The sequence below is a fragment of the Physella acuta genome, unplaced genomic scaffold (assembly GCF_028476545.2).
Source record: "Physella acuta isolate Inbredline_101_S28 unplaced genomic scaffold, ASM2847654v3 ptg001338l, whole genome shotgun sequence".
Lineage (NCBI taxonomy): Eukaryota > Metazoa > Mollusca > Gastropoda > Physidae > Physella > Physella acuta.
The window spans coordinates 346,696-371,475 of NW_026732853.1; the positions used below are offsets into that span (position 1 = coordinate 346,696).

The following is a 24,780-nucleotide window of genomic DNA, read 5'->3' on the forward strand; positions in this document are numbered from 1 at the left end:
ACAATCAACCACAACAGCTGATTCATCCATAACCCTAAAATTAAAATTACATTAATTTACATCCCCAAATATATGGAAATTCTAAACCAAGGTATATTTTTAATAAGTACAAATTTGTAAATTTCCCTTTTCGAACCTGACGATCCATGAGGCAAGTGAAGTACAGCTCACCTGTATTGTATCGGTGCTCCAGATATATGAATGGATAGTATGACAGAGAACATTAAACAGTAAAACGAACATCGTCACAAAAGTCAAACCGCCTTTCCCACTGATAGGCCTACATTGAAAAACTTTGCCTTTTCTGATTCTGGATTACTTTTTGAAAAATCGTAATTTTGTCACAAAAAAGCTCATGAATTAATCAAATTCTATAAATGAAATAAAAAGTTAAAAAATGTTGATAGGAGACGTTGGATCAATATTGGTAATGACACGCACCCCTATGTAACATTCACATTATGTACAATTGTTTGTTAAGTCAAGATAGCCTACAGAGTTTCTTCCAGGCATATCTTCGCCCCCCCCCCCCCCCGAAGAAAGTCTACCGCCCCCCCCCCCCTCCACCAGAACGAAATGGAATTTATATAGAAAATATATACTTTTAACAGTGTCCGCCCCCCCCCGGAAATTTGAGTCCGCCCCCCCCCTCCCGAACATTTCAAGTGCACCCCCGGAGAAAAAGTCTGGAAGAAACACTGATGTCCTAGCTTACATAGTGGACTAGCCTGGGCAGAAAGAACAGTTGGTTTATCCTAATTGGTCTGCTGAATTCTCCCCCTTTTCAATTAGATTTTTGAAATGGCAATTAGAATCAGATCTAGTCAACCGTATCCTGTTCACGATGCACCGTCAAAACGGCCCGTAACAAAACAGCCCGACAAAACAATCCCGTCAAAAACGACCCCGAATAATCGGCCTCAGACCAAACGAAGTAATCAAAGTAACCTCGACAAAAAGGCCCGTAATCTGTTTTAAATGCTCAATGAAAAACTTCTTCATGAACCAACAATAATACATTTTTAAAGACATAGTGCTTAAAATAGAGCATAGAAGTTTAAATGTATTATGTTTTTTAATAGAAAAACTACTTTTTATTTTGATGAACATACTGAAGATAAATGTGCCGAGTAGAGCGTGGACATCTCTCCCCACAAAATGAGTTGGAACCGCCCAGAACCGACTAATTTGATGGACTTAATTAGATTCAGTAGATGACACTTGGGCTTGAATTTAAAAACATACTATTTCTTTAATTAGATACAAAATAATGAAAAAAATAAGCCCATATTTGTATTATTTAATGGTGCTGGCTAAGTATAATCTCGAGTATTGATGAAAGGTCTTACTGACAGGGGAGTATTGAATGAAGAACTGTATTGGCAGGGGCCCTTGCGTCTGAAACCCAAATGACAGGAGCCTATTTGTCGAAAATCCTAATGACGGGAACCGTCTTGTGGGGAGCTAAATGACGGAAGACTATTGGTTGGGAGTCGCAATGTAATGGCTTTTAATGGGATTTTTTAAATTTTAATTCCATAACTATTTTAATTATACACTTTATTTTTATAACGTTCAAAACTATAACAATAAAGCAACACGAGCGCACCATCAACAATAGCTGTAACCTGATATGAGATAGGTGACTATAATTCTGGAGGTACATTCAGAGGCGTAGCGGCCCATTCCAGCGCCCGAGCAATTTTTCAGCCTTCTCGCTTTCATATGGACTATTTAGTTTGAAAAGGTTGTTGGAAATTTTTTTAGCAATCATTATCCCGTAATAGATTTTTTGTTGGTGTCACGTAATGGTTATAGAAAAAAAAATTAAGTCAGTGTGTAAAGCCTTGTATCCGTGTATATTTTTTACTTTTACTGCGTATAATTCAAAATTTCAGCTTTATAATTGATTTTCTACCCTTTTGGCGCCCTGTAATGATCGGAACTTGGGGCAGTCGCCCCACCCGCCCTCTCCTAGTTACGCCACTGGGTACATTTAAGGAGGGGGGCTATTAACCACCCAGCAGCCTACGTCACTGATGGACACATGATAAAATCCGTAAAATGGTCCCATAAACTCTAGAAAGATGGAAATATTCGACACTTTTTTTATGGAGCTTGTTATGGGCGATGTTACTCGCTGTAGCTTTAGCTTGGAGAGTCTGCTTCGTTTCCAACTTGCTTGCATACACTGAAATATTATTTATTTTTAAAACTTCTTTGTTAGATCAAACGTTCACATAAAGCTATATAATCATATATGTGAAAAATCAATCTATGGAAACTTAAGATATAGGCTCTCTACATCAGAGGCGTAGCGACCCTTCCCGGCGCCCGGGGACAAACTTTTCGATTTGCACCCCCCCCCCCCTCAAACTTTCGATTTGCACCCCCCCCTCGAGATTTTGATGTGCACACCCCCCCCCCCCCTCAAACTTTCAATTTGCACCCCCCTCAACCTTTCAATTTATTTTTCCAACCCATTTTGGCGCCCCCTAAGCTCGGCGCCCGGGGACATATGTCCCCGCCCCCCCCCCCCCCCCCTCGCTACGCTACTGCTCTACATTTTTAAATACAGACGCCATTGAATCTGAAACTTCAATTACTTCAGGCTTCCAAAAACGTATTCGACGACTTTGTGTCACTGTATCAACTTAATTCATCAGGGAGGGGTTTGACTAAGCTATGACAGAACCTATACGTAACTAAACATTTTCATGACCTATATTTTAAAAATATAGGCCTACCTCTTTAGTTTGGTAAATTTCGACATTGGAGCGTAGAACCTGTGTAAATGAACATTGTAACTGCTTTGGTCAAATAATGTTTACAAAATTTTAAAAGTGCCTGCCTTATCATCATTGATTTTCCTGTGTTGTTTCAAAGACATGAACACCATACAATGTGACATGCTATAATAAAATGTAAAGACTACTTTCTTGCTTCACAGCAGGGTTATTAGCTGGTTCGACGTAAGTTATTACAAATGCAATTCAGATTGTGAAGAATGAATTGTGTTAATACAATAATAGCTGAGGGCCTTTATGATTCAAAAAATTATGATAGCTTCTATTGTGGTAACAGCTTGAATATATACAGCTAGAATTGTAGTTTGTAGGCCAGTGCTTTCCAAACGTTTCCCATTGTGACTGGTATATAAAAACAGATCTACATCATTTTTGGGGTGGTGGTGTTTGATTTACTACATGCGGTGGTGAGGGGGGAAAGGTCGGACGAGATCTGGTTCTTCAACACACAAAAAGGCATTAGTTGTGTGTAATAGTTTCTCTTGTTTTTTTTTTTTTTTTTTTTTTTCAATCGCTCCAAAGTACTTTTATTACACTTATGGCTGCGTTTGAAAATCCTACAGGTTGTTAGTGTTACTCGACCTAATCTCTACACTAAATAGTCCGTATCGATACTTTTTAGCGGACTCCATACAAAATCTCCAGTATAGAAAATAATAAAATATGTGTTGATGCGCCAAATTTTAACTTAATCTTAGGCCTACTATTTATAATACCTAGATCTAGGATCTATATAATATTAAAATTAAAAAAATAAACTAGATCTAGAATTATAATCTATTCTAGATTTCTAGATCTAGAATCTAGATCTAGAGAGATCTAGCTCTAGAAAGCTAGATCTAGTCTACACTACAGGTAATCTATCTTTTTATTTTTTTTTAGGATTTAGAAAATAGAAATCTACTCCGATTTAGTTTGGATTTACTTGATTTAGGTACGTAAAATCGGCCAAGGCTACTCACAGGCTAGATCTAGTAATGTGTGACAAAGTTGCCTCATCGTTATGGCAAATAATGGCAAATATTATTGATAATTGAATAATAAACCAAAATCAATGGATAGATTCTAGATCTATATCAAATATATATACTTTACTAACTATAGTAACTAACTAAGGCCTAAGGTAAATCTCCATTTCAGCGTATTTTATTCTCCGTTGCTTGTTTACCTCCAGTTGAGCGTATTTTATTATAACAACCAAAACACACCAAAACATTAGGAAAACACGATTTATTTTTTGTATTGTATTTTTGTTTTAGCAAATGAATAAAAATGAATATTTAAAAAACACGACTTGTTTATTTGTATTGTACTTTAAAAAAAGGCATTTGTCTCATGGTGAAACTGATACACTGTTAATCATTCTGTTTTATATTTTTGTATTTATGCAATAAATGTACAAACACTGTGTTTTTTAATTTGACAGTTTTGCTAAAACTGAAAAAAATATTTTACTATAGAGTTGTATGTTATTTAAATTCATAGTAAATCTACCATCCTTCCTTTTTTTGTATGAGTAAATTTCTGACTTTAAAAAAAAAATTGATGTGGGGTCGTCCATAAATGACGTCACACTCGTAAGGGAGAGGGGGGTCAGCAATTTTGTGACGGTGTGTGATGAGGGGGAGGGGTGGGGGTTTCAGATGGTGTGACGTCATTTTAGGGGGAGTCTGACTTTTTGTGACGACGTGTAACGGAGGGGAGGGGGGGGGTAAAACTCGTAAAAAAAAAGCGTGTCGTCACAAAAAGCAAGACCCCCCCCCCCCTACGAGTGTGACGTTATTTATGGACGACCTCTAACATTATTATTTTTTAAATGACAACGTGAGTTGACACACTTTCTCTAACACTCCAAGCAATCCCTCACCAAATTCCACCCCCCCCCCCCCCTCGGCCCACTTTCGGCAGCATCATTGTGCCTTTTAATACTTTTATTCAGTTTAGTTGAAATTGGAACACTTAATTGTACAAAGTGTGCATCTCTATTTTTGTAACCAACAAACAAATCACTTCAGTCAGTCTCTTTGTTGTTTTTTATTCATTTATTAAAACAAAAATACAATACAAATAAATAAGTCGTGTTTTTTAAACATTCATTTTATTCATTTGTGAAAACAGAAATACAATACAAAAAATAAATCGTGTTTTCCTAATGTTTTGTTGTGTTTCGGTTGTTATAATAAAATACGCTCAACTGGAGGTAAACAAGCAACGGAGAATAAAATACGCTGAAATGGAGTTTTACCCTAACTAAACTATAGGCCAGAAATTAACTTTAAAGTTTAAACAGCAGTGTTTGCGAGCAAGATTTGGGTAATCTATCGTTTTGGGTACGTAAAATCGCCCGCGATTTGTAATGTGAAAAACAGGTGACTCCTTAAATTTTAATAATTATTTCACATTTTGAGGAAGATTTATGTTTAAAAAAATTCAAAAATGTTTCCTTGATTCATTTATGTACCTGTTTTTAAACAATTGAATTAAAACTTTTCCGTAATAAATGAAGACTAGCGATGTTTCCAACAGATGCAACCACGCTCATTTACTATAGCAGCCATCTTGTCTAAGTTTTATTTTTATAAGCTTTTAGCGCCAGATTCAGGGGGAAGCCACTCTATTTTACAAATGGCTGCTGTTTATATAGCAAATCTTGCTCTCAGACACTTGAGACACTGCTGTTTAAAGTTAATTTCTGGCCTATATCGATATATTTAGCCATTGATTTAGGTTTATTATTCATTTATCTATAATATTTGACACAAACATATCACAATATACCTCTATTAAAGCCTTGACAATGAGGTAACGTTTTCATACATAAATAGCCGCGGGCGATTTTACGTACCCAAAACGATAGATTACCAAGATTTGCTATACTTACTTAACTTACTTAATCCTCATCACTCCCTGTGGAGTATAGGGCAACAACAAATCTCCGCCATTCCACCCTGTCCTGGGCGAGCCACTTTAGTTCATGCCAGGTTTTGCCAGTAGCCTGTACTTCTTCTTCCATCTCCCTCCTCCATGTTCCCAGTGGTCTTCCTCTACTTCTCTTTCCGGGTGGGTTCCACTTCAGCGCCATGTTGGGGAGTCTTTTTTTGCTCATGCGTAGGACATGGCCCAGCCATCTCCATCTCCTCGTTCTAACTTCTGAGACAATGTCGTTTAATCCTGTCCTTCGCCATATTTCCTTGTTCGGGACTTTGTCGTCCCACTTTATCCTGAGGATGCGTTGGAGGGATCTTCTTTCAAAGCCTCTGAGTCGGCTGTCTACTTTCTTGTTTAGTTTCCATGACTCTGCAGCATAGAGGAGTACAGAACGTACATTAGACTTATAGATCCTTATTTTAGTTCTCTGCTGCAGTGAGGATGATTTCCAGATCTTAGCGAGTCTGTTAAAAGCTTGTGCTGCCATTGCTATTCTGGTGGCAATTTCTTTCTCCATGCTGCCATTTGCTGATATATAGCTGCCGAGGTACTTAAAGTCTTCTACCTCTTCTAGCTCTGCTCCATTCGCAAAGGTCTTGAGAGCACTTTTGGTTTTTATTTTCATTAGCTTGGTTTTTCCGGAGTTTATCTTTAGCCCAACGCTTTTGGCAATTTGCTCTATTCTTGTGGTTTTCGCTTGGATGTCTTTTTGGGCATGTGAAAGTAAAGCCAAGTCATCAGCAAAGTCACAGTCCTCTAGGTGGTTGGTAAGTTCCCAAACAATTCCTCTTGGCTTATCCTCAGTGGCTCTTCTCATAATCCAGTCTATTACCACCAAAAAGATGACAGGTGAGATGACACAGCCCTGTCTGACTCCTGTTTTTACCTTGAACCATTCACTTTGCTGATTTTCGTGTCGCACACAGCATTGGTTATCATAGTACATGTCCTTAAGTATGTTTATGACTTTTCCTGGAAAGCCATATAGCTCTAGTATCTTCCATAATGATGGATGGTGGATGCTATCAAATGCTTTCTCGAAATCTATGTAGTTGATGTAGAGAGACGAATTCCACTCCAGGGACTGTTCCACTATAGTGCGCAAGACAAATATTTGGTCGTTACATGACCTGTTGGCCCTGAAGCCAGCTTGTTCTTCACGAAGGATCCCATCAATTCCTTTCCTCATTCTTTGTAATAGGACTCTGCAGAAGACTTTCCCTGGTACTGACAGAAGATTAATGCCTCTCGAGTTCTCACAAGAATCTGGGACTTTTTCTTCATTCCATACTTTGTTGAAGATCCCTAATAGAGTTTCTGCACCTATTTTTGGGTCTGCCTTTAGCATCTCCGCAGTGATTCTGTCCTCTCCTGGAGCCCTATTGCTTTTTGTTTTTTGGATAGCTTCTATTATTTCTTGTTCTAGGATGGGTCCTCTATACATTTCAAAATGTATGTTCATGTCAGTGAAGTCAGCAGTTTCTTCTGGGTCTGGTCTGTTTAGGGTCTCTTCGAAGTATTCAGCCCATCTTTTCAATTGATGTTTCTCCGTTGTAAGAACTTTCCCGTTTTTGTCCTTGATAGTAGATGATCTATTTGCTATTCCTCCTGTTAGAGTCCTGATAATCTTGTAGACTGTTCTGCTATCTCCCTTATCAGCTGCAGCCTGTGCTTCTGTGGCCATTGTGTCTACATAGTTCCTTTTATCCTTCCTAGCATTCCTTTTTACCTCTTTTTGCAGTCTTCTATATTCTACATCGTTCCGTACCCTGCTTTCCATGGTTCCAGATAGTGTTTTGATTTTGGCTTCTCTTCTCTTTTCAATGAGATTCCAAGTATCGTTTGAGATCCATTCCTTCCTTTGTTTGTTCCTGTGTCCTAGTATGCATTGGCTTGTTTTCGTGTATACATCCAGGATCTTCTCGCATTGAGTATTGGTGTCCTCTTCTGGTAGGTTCTCGAGTAGACTAAATCTATTTTTTAGTTCAATTGCGAAGTTTGCCTTAATGGTGGGATCTTTTAGTTTAGCTGAGTCAAGATTTGCTATAGGCCTATATAAAAAAAATATATTAATTAGTATAATTAGGCCTATATATAATTAAATTATAATACTAGGCCCTAGCCTAGCCTATAGGCCTGTAATATTATAATAGTAGGCCTATATTATTATATTAGTATATAGTATATAAACAGCAGCTATTTGTAACATAGAATGGCTTCCCCTGAATCTCCAGCTATAAGTTTACAAATGAAAACTTAAAGAAGATGGCTGCTAAAGTCAATGAGCTTTGTTGCATCTGATGAAAACATTGATAGTCTTTATTTTTTACTGAAAAGTTTTAATACAATTGTTTAAAAACAGGTAGACTACATGAATGAAACTTTGAAACATTTTTTTAACTTTCAAAACATACATCTTACTTCCTAAAAATGTGAAATATTTACTAAAATTTAATGAGGCACCTTCTTTTCACATTACTAGCCTAGGCCGATTTTACGTACACAAAACGATAGATTACCGATCTACATACTACTAGGTCTAGATCTACTAGTACTGTCTACTTTACTACTAACTGGCCTTTAGCTACATACACATCATAGCTAGATCTGGATTTAAATTTAATTTATAATATATTATGTTATTACTCATCAAAATTGTTATAAATTAAGCATATATAGATTAGGCCTATACCATTTATGTAAATATTTTTTTACTGCTGTAATATAATGTGTAATTTCATTCCTCCAAGACTAGGTTTGGGGTTGATGTAATCAATTGTAGTGTAATCTGTAAACATATTACTTGGAACTGGTGATAATTAGCTCTACCAATACATAGGCCCTAGATATTAATGTTTCACACTCATAACTCTCTATTTATTTTGTTAGAAAAAGATGGAAAAGGAAGTATTGGAACTCATTAGATTAAAAAAGTTTGATGATATAAAAACTTTGCTGAATCTCAAAGAAACTGAAGAGGTAAGTATTTAATAGTATTTATCGAACAATGTTACATACTAACTAAAATACTATTAGTCTAAATTTCAACCAAAAGGGTTTTAAGTTTTAATCCTTTTGATATACTAGGTCTTCAGATCATGAACGTCATGAGTTCCTGGCTGAAGTTAATGGAAATTTAAGATGTCAGTCACTAAACTAGCATGCGGTAGGGCCTACCCTACAATATTGCAAATCTTTAGAAACTGATGAAATCTATGTCATAATATGATGCGTAAATAAGACATGTAATGAAAATATCCTATTATTATGTGAACAAATTATTTTTAAATGTAAATTTTTCTTAACAGGTTTGTGAATGTGTTTCTAACTACATTCTGAAAGGGAGACCTGATCCTATAAACTTTATTAAGTACATAATTAATGGTGAGAAGCAAATTAATACAACATAGTCTATAGCACGGGTTCCCAACCTGGGGGTCGCGACCCCCTTGGGGGTCGCGAAGGTCTTTCTGGGGGGTCGCCAACTGGTATACTAAACCTTAGTAATTTGAAACAAAACATAAATATTTAGAAGAATTTTTGAAATTCGGCTTCATTAACATGACTGGAAATGTAATAGAGAAGAAACAAAGCACACTGTACAAAGTTGTTCTCAGTCACACATCTATGAAATCTTCAAAACTAAAACGTCATTTGAGACGAGTCATTTGGAACACACAAAAAATATATGGAGTTCTTTCGTCGGTAAGAACAGTGTTTCTTCCAGACTTTTTTCTCCGGGGGGGCACTTGAAATTTTCGTCGGGTTGGTAGACTTTCTTCGGGGTGGGGGGGGGGGGGGGGGGGCGGACACTGTTAAAAGTATAGATTTTCTATATAAATTATATAAATTTCATTTCGTTCGGGCGGGGGGCGATAAAAAATTTTCGGGGGTAAGCCCCCCCCCCCCCCCCCCCGAAGAGATGCCTGGAAAAAACTCTGGGTAAGAAGCAAGTTGTAAACGCCAGAGACTTGATCGAACAGGAAGTTTTCACCAGCATTAGTGCAAGCATCAAACGAAATCGCGATAGAAAATGCCAAGCAAAAAAAAAAAAAAAAAAAAAAACAATAGGAGAAAATCTCATCAAACACTGCATGTACGTAAATGTTAAATAACACATTTTTATTGAAATTAAGCTTTGACCATTGTTTGCTTTTCAAGTTGATAAATCAACAGACGTGAGTTCGTGTTGGCAGTTGTTGGTCTGTGTCTATATTCATGCGGATGATAGCAAAGAAGATTTGCTATTTTGTGGAGATAGCATCGAGAAAATAAATACGTTTTTTTTTTTTTAAACGGGAGGATTAAAATGGGTTAGAACGGCTTTGGGGTTGTACAAATGGTGCGCCATCTATGTTTAGCTCAAAATCGGGCTTTCAGAAAACAGAAAAGATTTAGCTCCCTAACCACTGCACTAACCAATCGACATGAAGAGTCCATTGCTAGTATAGGTCGTAAATTATATAAAATCTGGAGCCTTCAAAGAACTGAGCAAAAACATTAATATAGATCACGAGGTTCTGCTCTTCTACACTACAGTACGGTGGCTGCAAACGAAATGTTGTAAATTGTGTTTTTGAATTGAAATCTGAAATCAAATTGTTCTTGGGAAAGCAAAGGAAACAAGACTTTTTGGTATACTTAAAACGACATAGAGTGGTTGGAGAGAGTATCATACCTAGCAGATGTGTTCGAACATCACGATAAGCTTAACCTGAAGATTCAGGGAAAATGAACGAATATTATAACTTTCCATGATAATCTCGGGGCATTTTTATCAAAGCTGCAAAATCAGTAAAGAAAATAAATCTTGGAAATATTGTAAATTTGAGAAACTCTGCAGTGTGGTAGATGAATCTGATTGTGAGATAATTAAAAATTTGAAAGAAGTGATTTCTGGGCATCTTGAATCTCTTGAAAACGAACTGCATCGCTATTTCTCTGAGCTGAAAAAAAGAAGAATCTGCATTTACGCATTACCCATTCTCTTCTTCCCTTGATGTTGCCAGCATTCCCGATGAATTACAAGATGAATTCTTTGATTTGCAGAATGATTCCGAGTAAGATGAAAAACTGCAGACACAATTTTGGTGTAGTATTCACCATTCATACCCAAACGTAAAATTGATTGACTTTTCGAGAATATATTTTCAACACTATTCTTCGATTAAAAAACAAAATTAAGATAATTATAATGACATAAGTTGGCGCTAACAAAATTTTTTTTAAAAACTTAACCTCGAAGGTTTAGTGAATAGTATGCAATTTTACTCATGCTATTAAAACAGTTATCAAGTGTAGTTAATATTGAAAGTTTACTAGAAAATCTTATTTTAGTGCTTATTACTTTCCATACTAATTTCGGCTCTTTAATTCTATGGGGGTCGCGGGTCACTTACTTTTTATAAAAGGGGGTCGCCACTCGAAAAAGGTTGGGAACCACTGGTCTATAGGATCAAGTAATTTAACACCATGAGGCAATGAAAATTAAATTATGCTTTTACTATGAAATTTTAACTAAAGGCTTCAAAATTTTCTTGAAATTGATTGTGTAACTAATTTGTTCAATAACATATAGGTTCACTGGAAGCCACAGAAAAAAGTCTACAGCGATGTACTAATGTCATTATTAGTATAATTAAAGTACTTCAGAAAAATGAGATTAATTCAAAAACAGCTTTTGGAATTACTAGTCTATTATTGACTGAGGTACCACTGTATCAAATGTTTTTCTTTAATTTAACTGTCAAGTGTTTCATACTAACTCTAACTTGTGTATATCTGATAACCAATGTTACAGTTTGTGACTTTAGTTTACTTTAATCATGCAGGGTAAGTTAACTTTTTAACAGTTTGGATTTGAATTATGATTTATGTTTTTTTTTTTTAATGTTGCCCTAAATGGGTGCTTTATCTTTCATAGCAATGTAGACATAAATCTAACAGTGTTTTTAGAGGATATAACTGTTGTCTAATTATAGTTTACAACAAGCCTTAATTACTTGATGTTTAATTAAAAAGTATATTATGATCTTGTTTTTCTCCTCACATTAAGTTAGATTTACTGAAACCAAAATGCTTGGCTGACTTAGCACAGTTCTACATAGATTCAATAAAAAATGGATCTTTTAATGGTGGCAAGTAAGTTAGTATAACCAAGGGTAGTATTTGATACATTTATTTTGAACAAATTCATGACATTTGTTGTATATGTATGTGTGTGTGTATATATATATATATATATATATATATATATATATATATATATATATATATATATATATTTAGTGATTTCATCATTACCATATACATTCAAAAACATTTTTTTATTGAACCATTTACATCACACACAAAAAAGCGTTTCTTTGTTATTTTAAGACAGATGTATACAGTTTACCATAAATGCTGTCAAATATATCATTTGTAGGTCAGCTGAACTTCTACCAAAGATCCTGGTTTTGATTAGTTCATGTGATTCTGTGCCTAAAGGAGAAGGGGATATGAAAGGCTCAGAATTCAAAGGTCATGTAATAAACAGTATTTGCTCTTGCAGGTGTATATACTCTTCTTTTAAAATAAAAGTAACCAGTTTGCTCTAATATTTTTCAATTACTTAAGAAATATTTGTTGCTTAACAGCAGAAAGCACCAGATAATTATTGGCAGCAACACCAACTGCAGTTGTTTCTCATCTTATATGAATTCTAATGAAACATTTATAAATCATGAAAAAAAAAGTTAACAAAGTAGTACCCTAACTAGCTTAGGTTTTGTTAATCTTACAATCCTATCATATGTTTAATGATAGAAGCTGAAACAAAATTGTGGTTTTAAAAAAATTCATAAAAAACGTTTTAATAACAAGCTTTTATGTAATGATGCACTAAAAAGTAGAAAATAAATTATAGACTACTATTTAAATAACTATAAAGAAAAGCGTGGGTCACTTTAGTATCTATTGGATACCTTTACTAATGTTAAGGAAGACACCCACGCTTTTCTTTATAGTTATTTAAATAGTAGTCTATAATTTATTTTCTACTTTTTAGTGCATCATTACATAAAAGCTTGTTATTAAAACGTTTTTTTATGAATTTTTTTTTCAGTACTTTACATGTTTTATTTACAATAGAGTTACATGACTAAAAACCATTGCGCGCCTACTGAACATCACGTTCAGTAGGCGCGCAATGGTTTTTGAACGTGATGGCGCAGCTATTGAAGGTGATGACGCGTGTGGTGTGGTTGGCTAGACATGCCTACTAATTCGGTCCAAATTTTTATTAATTCATAAAAAATTAATTAGGCATCCAATTAAGTCAAATTTAGATTCAGATTGCATTGTCTTCATGTCTTGACCCACGTGCCAAATGTGAATCGTATCGGTCAAGTAGAAGTTTCCGAATTTTCACTCCTGCGTTTCCGTCTAGACAGACTGACGACTGACGACAGAGGAAGTGAGTTAAATAAAAGCTTGTAAAAAATGTCACATTTTTTTCATGGATGATAAACAATTAACACTTTTTTAAAACTTTATTTTAGATGGGCACCGTCTGTGATTGTCCACATGGCAACTTTTTTTCATGAGATCCCGCTTACACTAGAGGAATTGAAATTTGTTATTGAAAAGATTGTAAGAATGTTTGCTGAATTAGAACTATCTGATCAACCAGCAGTAGTATTTCAGCTTCTGCTGCTTTCTGCAAAGGTTTGTTTTAATTTTTAAATTAAGTTTCATGTATGAAAATGTATATTTTATAAAATAAAGATTTAAAATAGGGTTGTTAAATTAGTATTCTTTAGTAGGAGTTTATCATTTATGGTTTTCATACTGTTTATTAGTAAATTACTTTCCGATTTTTTAAAATAAAACTTGTCATCACAATGTTCAATGTATTTCACCATAAATGTTTTAAAATCCGCAGCTATAATAATTAATTTGACAAGATCTTTAAAAAAAGGAAAGCTTACCATTGCTGTTAATGATTGTATTCTTTAGGGTCACAAGAAATTAGTACTTGAAGGGATCTGTAAACACTACACTTTATTGGATGATGTGAACAGAGGTCAAAGCATAATGGTTGACAGGCAAATAATTTTTTTTTCAGAGTTTAAAAATTGTTTGTTTTTCTGAAATAATGCTTGACAAGCAAATTCTTTTATTACAGATTTTTTTAAAAGTTTGTTTTTATAAGATCAGTGTCTGGTTGTTTTAAATAACTGAAGTTTTGCATGATTATCGCTTTGTTTCAAAATGCAATTTATTTTTAAGGTCAATGACCATAATGACAGTTTTCTTTTTAATGCAGTGAAGACCTGATATCAGAAAGAACATGTTTAAAAACTCTACGCCAGATTGAAGGCACTGTTATCTTACATATTACAACTGCTATTATGCAAGACCAGGAACTTGGTACAGAATTGATCAAATATCTTAAGGTATGTACTACAAATATTTATACTTATAATGGGTTTTGTTACATAGCTTAATTTATAAGGTATTACTCATGTAATAAATATTTTTTTGACAGATTCTTCAACAATCCAAAGCAACTAAAGTTATTTCCCCTTTCAATTTGTCACTTTTATTGTCTATTTCTCAACTACATCATTTTGAAGATCAGGTAAGAATTAGTCTCTAAAATTCAATTTTTTTTTTAAAATTGTAAATTGCTTTATTGCAGATGGAAGTAACATGTTAAATATTAAATGCTGTATCGATGCTAAGCTTTTATTTTTCACCTAGTCCATTTCAATTTTTTTAGGTCTTTGACTTTGTCAAAAGTACTATACTGAAATGCTTCCGAGATGATGAAAGGCAACATCAGTCCTTGTGGGTTAGAGAATGTTATCCAGTTGGTGTTAAAACAGAAGATTTGGTGTTAGAGGCAGTGGATCATAGGTCTGGTCATGTTCATTTGTCATTTTTTCCTATTTATAAAAAAAATATCAAGTAACTTTACATAACCATTATTGCATATCAAACATTAAGTAGTTTCAACTATTGTTAATCCTGTACTAAAGGATGGTGTTATGCATCATCTTTTCTTATTAGTGCCCAATACACTTGGGGCAGATGGAGTAGAGTTCATGTTTAAATGGCCTTTGCATTCTAAACACATTCTAGACACATTGAGGTCATACTGACTGGTGTCCAGGATCCGAACTCAAGATTTTTTAGTTAGTGGTCATACTCTTTACCATTTGACCATTCCATACTTTAAATGTTATGCATAGTGTCTAGATACTGTTATCTAACCGTAATCTAAAATTATACTTTGGAACTTACTTTAGAGCAGGTTTGATTCTGTATTTTGCCTACCACAATGATACAATTTTAAAACATGAATATTATTTCTTATAATTGTATAAGCAGCTATGAGTTGGAACTTGTAACACTGGGGCTAGTGAAACTTGGGTTTGGGCTGATGGACAGCTTTGGGCCAAAGTTGGTGTTTGGAGCAATCCCAGAGGCTGTGATGAATGAAGGGCATAAAACTCCAGTACAACAGGCTTGTCAGCTAGCACAGAAGTTGCTTTTAAAAACATTCAAAGTAAGACACACTTTAGATCTCTTTTTTGATAAAATTACAATAAAGTGCTAAATTAAAATATTTTCTTTTCAAATTTTGTTGGCAATTTTCCTTACAGGCTCATGAAGTGGTTAGAAGTGAAATATTGGATCAGATATTCAATTTTATTATGAAATCTACATCCCCAGTTACCCATTATCTTGGTAAGTTTACTTTCAAAAATATTTTAACAGTCTTAACATTCAAATTATATTTCTTTGCTTGTCTCTCCCTAGGAAATATATTATTACTCATGTATGGTAAAACATCCAACAAGTAAACATACATATCCTTTTTATAACAGAACATCCAACAAGTAAACTTACATATCCTTTTTATAACAGAACATCCAACAAGTAAACATACATATCCTTTTTATAACAGAACATCTAACAAGTAAACATACATATCCTTTTTATAACAGAACATCCAACAAGTAAACATACATATCCTTTTTATAACAGAACATCCAACAAGTAAACATACATATCCTTTTTATAACAGAACATCCAACAAGTAAACTTACATATCCTTTTTATAACAGAACATCCAACAAGTAAACATACATATCCTTTTTATAACAGAACATCTAACAAGTAAACATACATATCCTTTTTATAACAGAACATCCAACAAGTAAACATACATATCCTTTTTATAACAGAACATCCAACAAGTAAACATACATATCCTTTTTATAACAGAACATCCAACAAGTAAACAGATCCATCCTTTATTTTAAATATAACCAAATGCTAACAATTGAATGGCTGTTATCACTTGGGTGTTACAGAGTTGCTTGCTGATACTGTTTACTCTGCTCCACAACTTTTACTGGAGTCCACTGGCAAAGTTCAAGAACTGTTTGTTAAACTGGTTGAGCTACCACTTAAGACAGCTGAAGGTTTACTCAATGCTCTACAACCACTCTTAAAACTTAGCCCGTTATTGAAAGACACTTTGATATTGGTGCTTAGAAAAGCTTTGTTTTCAAGGTAAACACACATTTGTATTTAAAAAATTTCTAATAACGTATTGTGAGCTTACACTAGACTTCATATTTGCCGTTTTTCTAAATCAAAACTTTTATTTTCTACATAATCTTTTTAAATATATAGTTAAAAGTTGATAAGCTGTTGTTATAAAGATCTAAAAGTATAAACCTATTTTTATAGGCAGCTTGAATCACGCAAAATAGGAGCTATTGGGTTCCTGTTGATTCTAAAAAGTTTCCGTGTAGTAGGAGGACTTCCTTCAAGTCAAGCAAGCCAACCCATTTCTCTCAGCCAGGTAAATGTTTCTTCCTCATTAAATAAATGAAAATTTAGGCTTATTAATCAATTAAACAGTTTTTCTTGAAAATTAATTTAATAGGTTTTTTTTTTTATTATTTTTTTTTTTTATTTTCAAAATTGCAATCCCCTAGAAAAGTTTTTTTTTTATTAATGTAGCTTCAAGTAGATGTGCATTCTGGGTACAATGCTGGAAGCAATGAGGCCTTATGCTTGGAAATACTTGGCAATTTGAGAAGATGTTTTATCCAACAGGCAGATATTCGCACAAGTATCTATATGGTAAATGTATTTGAAGAATAAAGAATTCATTGCCTTAAAAATATTAAATATGGTCTTTAACCAAATAATTATTGCATAAAATTTAATAAGCATGGCAAGTGTGTTTTACAAATCTTATACATTTGCACTATGATTTTTTTTTCAGGCTAATTGACATTTGCAAGCTGTGTATCTATGATATACTGTTCTTAATTAGATTTATTCTGACATTATCTTCTTGGATAAATCAACCAATTTAGCATGTTCTCAATCCTATTACTTTGTTTGCAGGGACTTTATCAAGTTCTTCAAAACAATTCCAAGCTACTGACTCCAGTTCTTGATATGCTTATGGCACAGGTATCAAGCTACTCAATATTATAGTGTCCTAACTAAACCTTGTTGCTTGCACATTTTTTTTCCTAATTGTCTTATTAAATGTATACTTTTTTAAATTTGATGATTCTAAGTTTTCAAATTTGTATTAACAAATGTTTATTTTTTACAATGTGCCTAAAGTAGTTATTTAAATTTCTAGCTTAAAAAATATTATGAGGCTAATGAAGAAGTGTGCCCTCCTTTGAGATTTGAACCTTGTATTTTAACACAAGGTGAACAAGTTTATTTGGCAGAACCCTTGGTAAGCATTTTACTACTAAGTTAAGAAATTTTATTATTTAATACATTTCTCTTTGTATTCTGTATAATACTCTTACAATATAAAGGATTGCTTATAAACTCTAAATTGTATACATCTTACTAGGCACATCTCATCAGCTGTATACAACATTGCCTGCACATAGCAAGGGAGATCATTTCAAAGAACAATAACTTACAAGATGATGATGAAGATGAAGCAAATGAAGAAGTAAAATCAGTTGAACTGCTGGAAACAGTGTTGGAAAATATTACCAGCAGAATGATCACTGCTGAAATGGAAGATTTTGAACTTGTAAGCGCTTTAACAAAACTGCCTTTTATCATTAGATAAATACATTTTTAATTGTAATATTATATTACAAATAAACAAATTATAATTGATGTTTTGTCAAGCACTCATAACAAAAACTATAAAGTTAAACATTTCAGTTTACATTCTTTAATTAACCAAATAAGTATTGTTTAAGAAATATTACTAGTAACACTAGAAATGTTTTTTTTTATTCTTGTGTATTGTGTAGGACAAAAGTGCAGACTTCAGCACAACAAATGGTGTTGGTGTCAGGAATAACATCCATGCTATACTTCTTGTGGGCTTGTATGAGGTGCTCATGGAGAATTCATTTCTCACTGGAAAATATAGGTCTGTTTAAAAATTAGTAATTTTTATCAATTAAAATAAAATTTGGTCTTTTTAAATTTTAAAAATTTTATTTATATAATCTATGATGGAATGTCTTTAAATCTTTTTTTTTTTACACTAATTCTATGTTCTTCTCTTCATAGTGAAAGAATAAGCTTAAAACTTATGATTAGATAATAATACAGTAACATGTTTATTTCTAGAATTAAATGTTAAGTTTAAATATAAGTTGAGAAATATGAAATAATAATAACATAACTAAAAAAAGGGTTACTTATTTATGAATCTTTTATTTAGTGAAGATAGCTGTAAACAAGTACTGCAACTCTTTGCCAAACATGAAAAAGTTATTACTGTGGTAAGGGAGTCTACAGCAGGCAAAAAAGGGAAGGTTGCCCAGACTAAAACACCAAACAGTCTTATATCATTGAGTTGTGTGGTCAGTTTTCTGCAAGCCATTATCATGTATGATGTTTTTTCATTTGTATAAATTAAGAAGTTAAATAATTTTAAGATTACATTTTATAATTACTGATTAACAAGCTACTGTGGTAAATAAATAAATGTCTAAAAATCTCCATAGTGATAACAGTCCTGAGCATGAAAGTGGCATCAAAATTCTGAGAGAGGACAAGGATTTTCTCCCATATCTCATATGTATTGCCACACAAAAACTGAACCAAATGTCCAGCAAAGGAACTTGTGATGGTGAAATAAAGAACAAAGAGAAACTGTTCAAAGCATTCTTTATGCTTGGAAGGTAGGTTTCATATCTGACATGCATTAAAGTCTTGTTTTCATTTGATACCGAAGTATTGGCATTATTTTCTCCTTGAAACCAGAATCTAGAATTGTATAATGTGAGAAAATACTTTGTAAGAACAGGTATTTAAAATATTTGACTGCTGTTTTAGAATAATGGTGCTTCATTCTTTGAACAAATTCATTATTTGAATTATTTTATTTAGAAAAAAACAAATTAAGTTCTAGAAGAATGAAGTGCTACTGTGAACAAATGTGTAACATTGTGTTTTTTCTCTCCTCTAGATTGTTTCATCTTTACTACGTTGAACATGAGGCTTCCAAAGCTAATATTGACCAACGGGACAGGAAGTTAATTAGCCAGTGTTTAGAAGGCCTAGATTTAGTTGTGGGAATAGCTTGTAAAAATGGATTGCCATCTGTGCTTCACTGTCTTGGCTTCTTAGGTAATTTAGGATTTTAGTGACACATATAAGTCTTACTAATAAATATTTTCGGATTTATATACTTTAATTACACTTTAATTCATAGAAGTTAAGCATAAATATGTCAAAATGCAAAACAAAATGTCAATGGATATTTTTCTTTTTTAAAATTGTTTCCTACAGAAAAGGAGCCAGTGGATGAAAAGAGACATTTAAAAGAAAGTGACAAAGATGAAAAAATTCACCAGCACATCAAAAGATTCCAGGTAAAGAAACTGTTTCTGTAATAAAAATTTTTGGAAAATGTTCATAATTAACTCACAGAAAACTTTCAGAACAAACATTTGAGGGTGGTTCCAAGATGTACGAATTAATGCTGTAATATAATAGTTTCCATAACCAAGCAAATAGATTTGTTCAAAAGATACCACTGCAATGTATCTACAGCGCTTGGTCTCAACAATCTTGAGTGAAGACAAAGAGAATCAGAACCTGAAGGAAATGACCAGCCTTATCTCAGTGATTGCTAATTTGGCTTCTTATTTGTCTGACCATGGAGAAGAATACCAACAAGTGCACACATGGGTTTTAAAAGTTGCCACAGAACAAACCATTGGTAAATCATACAGTTCAAGATACTTGGCAAATCATAAAACACTTTTAAATTTTGTTAGATTGTTCTAGACATTTCCAATTAAAATATATTTATCGGGATAGTTATGTTTTATAGATTTATCAAAGACAATGTAATCATTAGAGTTGATTTAGAATAAACTCTCCTTGTTTATATTTATCAACCTTAAAACACTAGTCAGCATTTTTAGTACAAAATGTACACAAATTATCAATAGCATAAGATCAAGGGGGAAGTGATATGTTGGTCAATATACAAGTGGTTTGGTTAAAGTAGTTACAGGGACAACTCTTAGACTTGTGTATAAAGAATCAAGAATGTATACTCTGACTTCGTTACTTACACAAGTAGAATTTGGAGTTGTTCTTCATAGTTTTTAACATCCACAACTCTGCTTTCAACTAAAAACTTTTTTATTAGTAGCAAATAGTCAATAAAGATAGCCCATGCATATGTTAATGTAGTTCATTTTCCTGATTGCAGATGATGCAGCGACTTGTAGACAACTTTTGTCTGTTCTCTTTACCCTTGCTAAAAAGACAAAATCATTTCCTCAAATTCTACGCAATGTTTGTCAAGATATTCACAGTCAGCTCGGAGACATAGAGCAGGTAAACAATTCAGATAAAAATGTATGCTTTTGGGCAGAGCAGTGCAAATATAAATCTATGCCATCAGTAAGAAAAGTGCAGATATAAATCTATTCTATCAGATAGAAAGGTTAAGGTATAAACTAATACCATGCTATTAGAGAGAAAAATACAGACAAAAATTTATGCCAAAAGAACAGAAATGACTTGGGAATTTAATTTATCAATATTGTTAAAAATATTTTTGTATGTTTAAATTGTATGTTTAAAATAAGAAATGACATTTGACCAGGACACTGAAATAGAAGACACGACAAACTACACCATAACAAGAGCAGCCCATTGCCCAACAGCTGGAATCTTGAGCCAGGTTTTAACATATCTAGAGAGTGAGCTGGATGATGTTGATTGGGTGATCAAGTGTCACAAGGCTGAAGTCGTGGCTGGAGCTAATAGAAAAGATCAAGGTAGATGTAACAAGCTTACACAATTATCACTTTTGACTATTTTCTGTAACATCAAAAATTAACTAAAAGTTAATTAATATTTCTTTTGTATTTTCAGCCTAGTGTTATATGACCTACGAGTAGGATGTTTTATTTATATAATAAGTTGCTAGAAAGCAAGAAAATAGGATAGATGTGCAATAATACTTTAAATTTCAAATATTTAAGTTTTTATAAATAGGCCTACTTATGCGTGAGAATGTTTATCTTTTGTTAAAGGTCTAAATAGTTGCACAAGCTGAACATCTGTATTTATCAGGGGAGATAACAGGGCTGGTTATAAAATACTGTTCAAAGTTTTGTCATGAGTATTGTCTCAGACTATACTTTTTGTGTAGCAATTATTATTGATGCCAGCTTATATGGTTTATTAACCTTAAACAGTTTTGTTTTTCAGAAGAATCAATGGACCGACCAATCTGCACCAGACTGGGAATGCTAGTTACAAGTTTTATAGAGCTGACACATTCAGCTGTACGCACAAAACCTTGTTCACATGGGCTATTGAAGGCTGTGACTAAGCTTTACAACACTCTCACCTTACTGACTAAACATGTAGGTATTTGACTTTTTTTCTTGATTCCAACTATGTATTTATTGAAATTCAAAAACGTTTGATTTAAAAAAATGTATGTTTGCAGTATATAACAATGTACACATCCCAAGTTGGTCAGCTGGGCAGCAGATTTGAGAAACTTGTAACATTAGTTGGGAAACAACTAACTCCACCAACCTATAGCATGATCATCTACATTCAGGTTTGTTAATTTACTTGTAATAACTTGTATGCTCATTATTTATGTTTACTATAATGGCTGGTATTTAAGTTTCTTTGAAGGTTTCGTAATAAATATATATGATGATGCTATTGTCTTTTGCGCTATAGATTACATTATGTATTTAACTTTGTAGATGTCAGACACGGAGACAACAACTGAAAATGATAAAAAAGAGAAAGGCAAGAAGAAAGCTTCCAGTTCTGCCCAAAATGGAATGGTATTTATACACTACTCTTAGTAATGCTGAGATGTTTTGGGCTGGATATTTTATTAAAGACTGAAGTCTGGCAGTTTTTCTTTATTGGAATAGTTCAAAATATGCAGTATGTAGTCTGGAAAAGGTCTGGAATTTAGAAAAGTTAAAATTAAAACAAGAAACTTGTCAATAGTTTTGTACGCTAGTAGTAACAAATGCTATGTATGTAAATTGCATATTCTCCACTTCACATTTTGTCGTCTCATGCAACATTGTGCTGTCGTGGTATAATGATGCACCTTGACTTTGTGTAGCTGATTGTGTAAAGATTTAACACAAATGATTTGTTAAATCTTGTTTTTTTTTAGATGGGGGCTGCTCACAATTTCCTAAATAATTTTACGATTTTCACATACATTTTATGGTGTAACATTAGTTACGCAATGATGGTTTGTCTTGCATTGAAAAATTAATTTATAAGACAAAAAACCTGAGCTTTCAAACATATAACTTATTTTTCAAAGCTTGATCAGATGTTAAAGGCACTGACTAAAAATTAATTTTTAGGGAAGGACAGTGGTCTTTACATAGAGGGAAGTTGAGATTTTGTGATGCTGTGTAACAAGGGTGAAAGGGTCAAGAAATGTGACAGTTCTTTATCTTGTGATTGTATTTTTAAAAATGGAAATGATTAAAAAACCTTTTAATTTTTTAGTTGAAAAGGGAAATTGTTTTGGGTCAAACTTTGTCATCATTTTGGTATTTTAAAAAAATCAGTGTTACATTATATTCAATTTCTTTAAAAAATGCACCTTACAGAATACCAAAAACAAAAATGTGCTAGAAAATACCTTTACATAAATGTTGATTTAGAAAATAATGCTTTTGTTACTGAGACATTTTTCGTGGGTTAAAAAATACCCTTTTGAACCTGGCGATACATGGGGAAGGTAAAGTTCACTTGTTTCTGTGACCTCCGCATATGAAGGGATAGTCTGGTCAGCACCATGCCCTGTTTTATGGGTTAGCCACCCCGTAAAATGTTACTTTCTGGGAAAAGTGCAAAATATCTGGAATCTCCCTTACAGAAAGCGGCATGAACCCTGATATATTTTTATTTCCAGATCAAGACCATGAAGCAAATGAAAGTGATTCCTAATCTTATATTTGCTATTGAGCAATTTGAAAAATTTCTCATGCAGCTGAGCAAAAAGTCAAAGGTGAGCATTTATCTTTTCAGTTCGGGATTTCTTAGAATAACTGATCAACTGTCCTTTTATATTAGTCATTCCCTATGGAAATCTAAATATTTGAAAGCTTCATCTAAAATACTTCAGACAGTAAATGGCTCTTTCTTTTATAATTTTTACAATTTTCTTTTCTAAAATAATGTTTTTGACCCTGTTAAATGTCAAGACATTGAAATGTATCTAAGTTTTTTTTTACTTATTGTACAGGTAAATTTATTGGAAAACATTAAGATTTCCACATCCCGAGATTTTAGAATAATCTCTAAAAATGTGGACACAGTTGTTGAACAAGAAATTTCTTCTGATGACACTGATGGGCAAGATGAGGATGAAACAACAGCTGAAAAAGTAAGTTTTCTTGTCATATACTAAACAAGTTATTAGGCTGAAATAAGTGTTGTTGATCTATCTCTTGTTTGATGACAGGAAATCTTGAAGAGAATTAACAAAATCCAATTCAGGAATCTTTGTGACAGTCTAGTTGGTTGTTGGAGTAAATGTATTTGTTGAGAGCAGCTTCTTGCCACATTAAAGCAGTCTCTTTTAAAAAAATTGTAACTGACTTTGGTCAGCCTTCCTATTGTATATTTTGTGCCAATCTAAAAATGTTATTTACAAGTAAGATGCATAATTAAGGACTGCACTTTGAATTTGAAAATAGTAACAAAACTATTTATAGCAATGTGTGTCCTTTTTAACAGTTGGGATTCATTAATGTTCTAAACCAACAAATTTAGATTATCACATTTTTTCTGTTATTTTCATTGTGTTTTTGCCTGAAAGTTTAACACAATTAAACTAGGCTATTGCCTGAATTTTTTAAAAATGTAATAAATGTCTGTTCCTCACTTAGGCTGTTGATAGTGGGGAAAGTTCAAGTTCTGACCAGGAAAACAAAAGTCAAGAGGATCCACCAGAAGAACCTCCAGCCAAGAAAAAGAAGAGAAAAAGCTGAGATATATGAAATCTCATTATGTATTAATTAATTGTTAATCTACTTTACAAATTTTTACATTCATTAAGATATAAGTGGGTTTTTTTTAAATAAATTGTTAGAATTATTTGACAAAATTCATGTTAAGGATAAATAAAATGAAAAAAAAAGTGATTTTTAAAATTAAGGTGTACTCATGTATTTTGACTATCCTGTTATTTGAAAGAAAGCTTTCATCTTTTCCCCTTCTTATCTTTCCATGTAAGCTTTAGTTAAATTTAGGTAAGTGGTAAGGAGACCAACTAGATTCCAAATCAGAGCAAAACATTTAGTATATACTGAATTGTGTATTGTCTAACCAAGTAACTTGTAAACCTTAATGAACTAATTACTCAGTTCTATCTGAATTGATCACTATTTACTAGTGCACAGCTGACCTTTATAAGTAAAATGGCTATGTTAAATGGGAAATGATTTTTAATGTTATCAGTTGTATATTAATCACTTACTGCTAAAACAGTTATGTATATTCCTTTATAGAT

At 33.2% G+C, this 24,780-nt stretch overlaps 1 protein-coding gene across 1 annotated transcript; it reads left to right on the forward strand.

Moving 5' to 3' along the window:
* The first annotated feature begins 25 nt into the window (after positions 1–25).
* On the forward strand, positions 26–24,343 carry LOC131958578 (Fanconi anemia group I protein). The gene is made up of 33 exons (XM_059323678.1): positions 26–91; positions 8,625–8,714; positions 9,044–9,119; positions 11,314–11,444; positions 11,791–11,876; positions 12,163–12,288; positions 13,277–13,442; positions 13,734–13,822; positions 14,044–14,173; positions 14,266–14,358; positions 14,500–14,636; positions 15,111–15,288; positions 15,386–15,470; positions 16,100–16,301; positions 16,482–16,596; positions 16,758–16,880; positions 17,151–17,219; positions 17,398–17,499; positions 17,623–17,811; positions 18,041–18,162; positions 18,460–18,627; positions 18,746–18,922; positions 19,210–19,370; positions 19,533–19,615; positions 19,797–19,965; positions 20,467–20,594; positions 20,866–21,040; positions 21,477–21,634; positions 21,721–21,837; positions 21,992–22,075; positions 23,179–23,274; positions 23,512–23,652; positions 24,158–24,343. Exons 2-33 carry the CDS (start codon positions 8,631–8,633, stop codon positions 24,257–24,259), a joined length of 4,062 nt encoding a protein of 1,353 aa, XP_059179661.1. The 5' UTR covers positions 26–91; positions 8,625–8,630; the 3' UTR covers positions 24,260–24,343.
* The last annotated feature ends 437 nt before the right edge of the window (positions 24,344–24,780 follow it).

Coding starts and splice junctions, on each gene's coding strand:
- LOC131958578 (XM_059323678.1), top strand. CDS start 8,631: ATGGAAAAGGAAGTATTGGAACTCATTAGATTAAAAAAGTTTGATGAT. Junction 15,289..15,385: donor TGCTTTTAAAAACATTCAAA/GTAAGACACACT, acceptor TTTTCCTTACAG/GCTCATGAAGTGGTTAGAAG. Junction 19,371..19,532: donor TCACTGTCTTGGCTTCTTAG/GTAATTTAGGAT, acceptor TGTTTCCTACAG/AAAAGGAGCCAGTGGATGAA.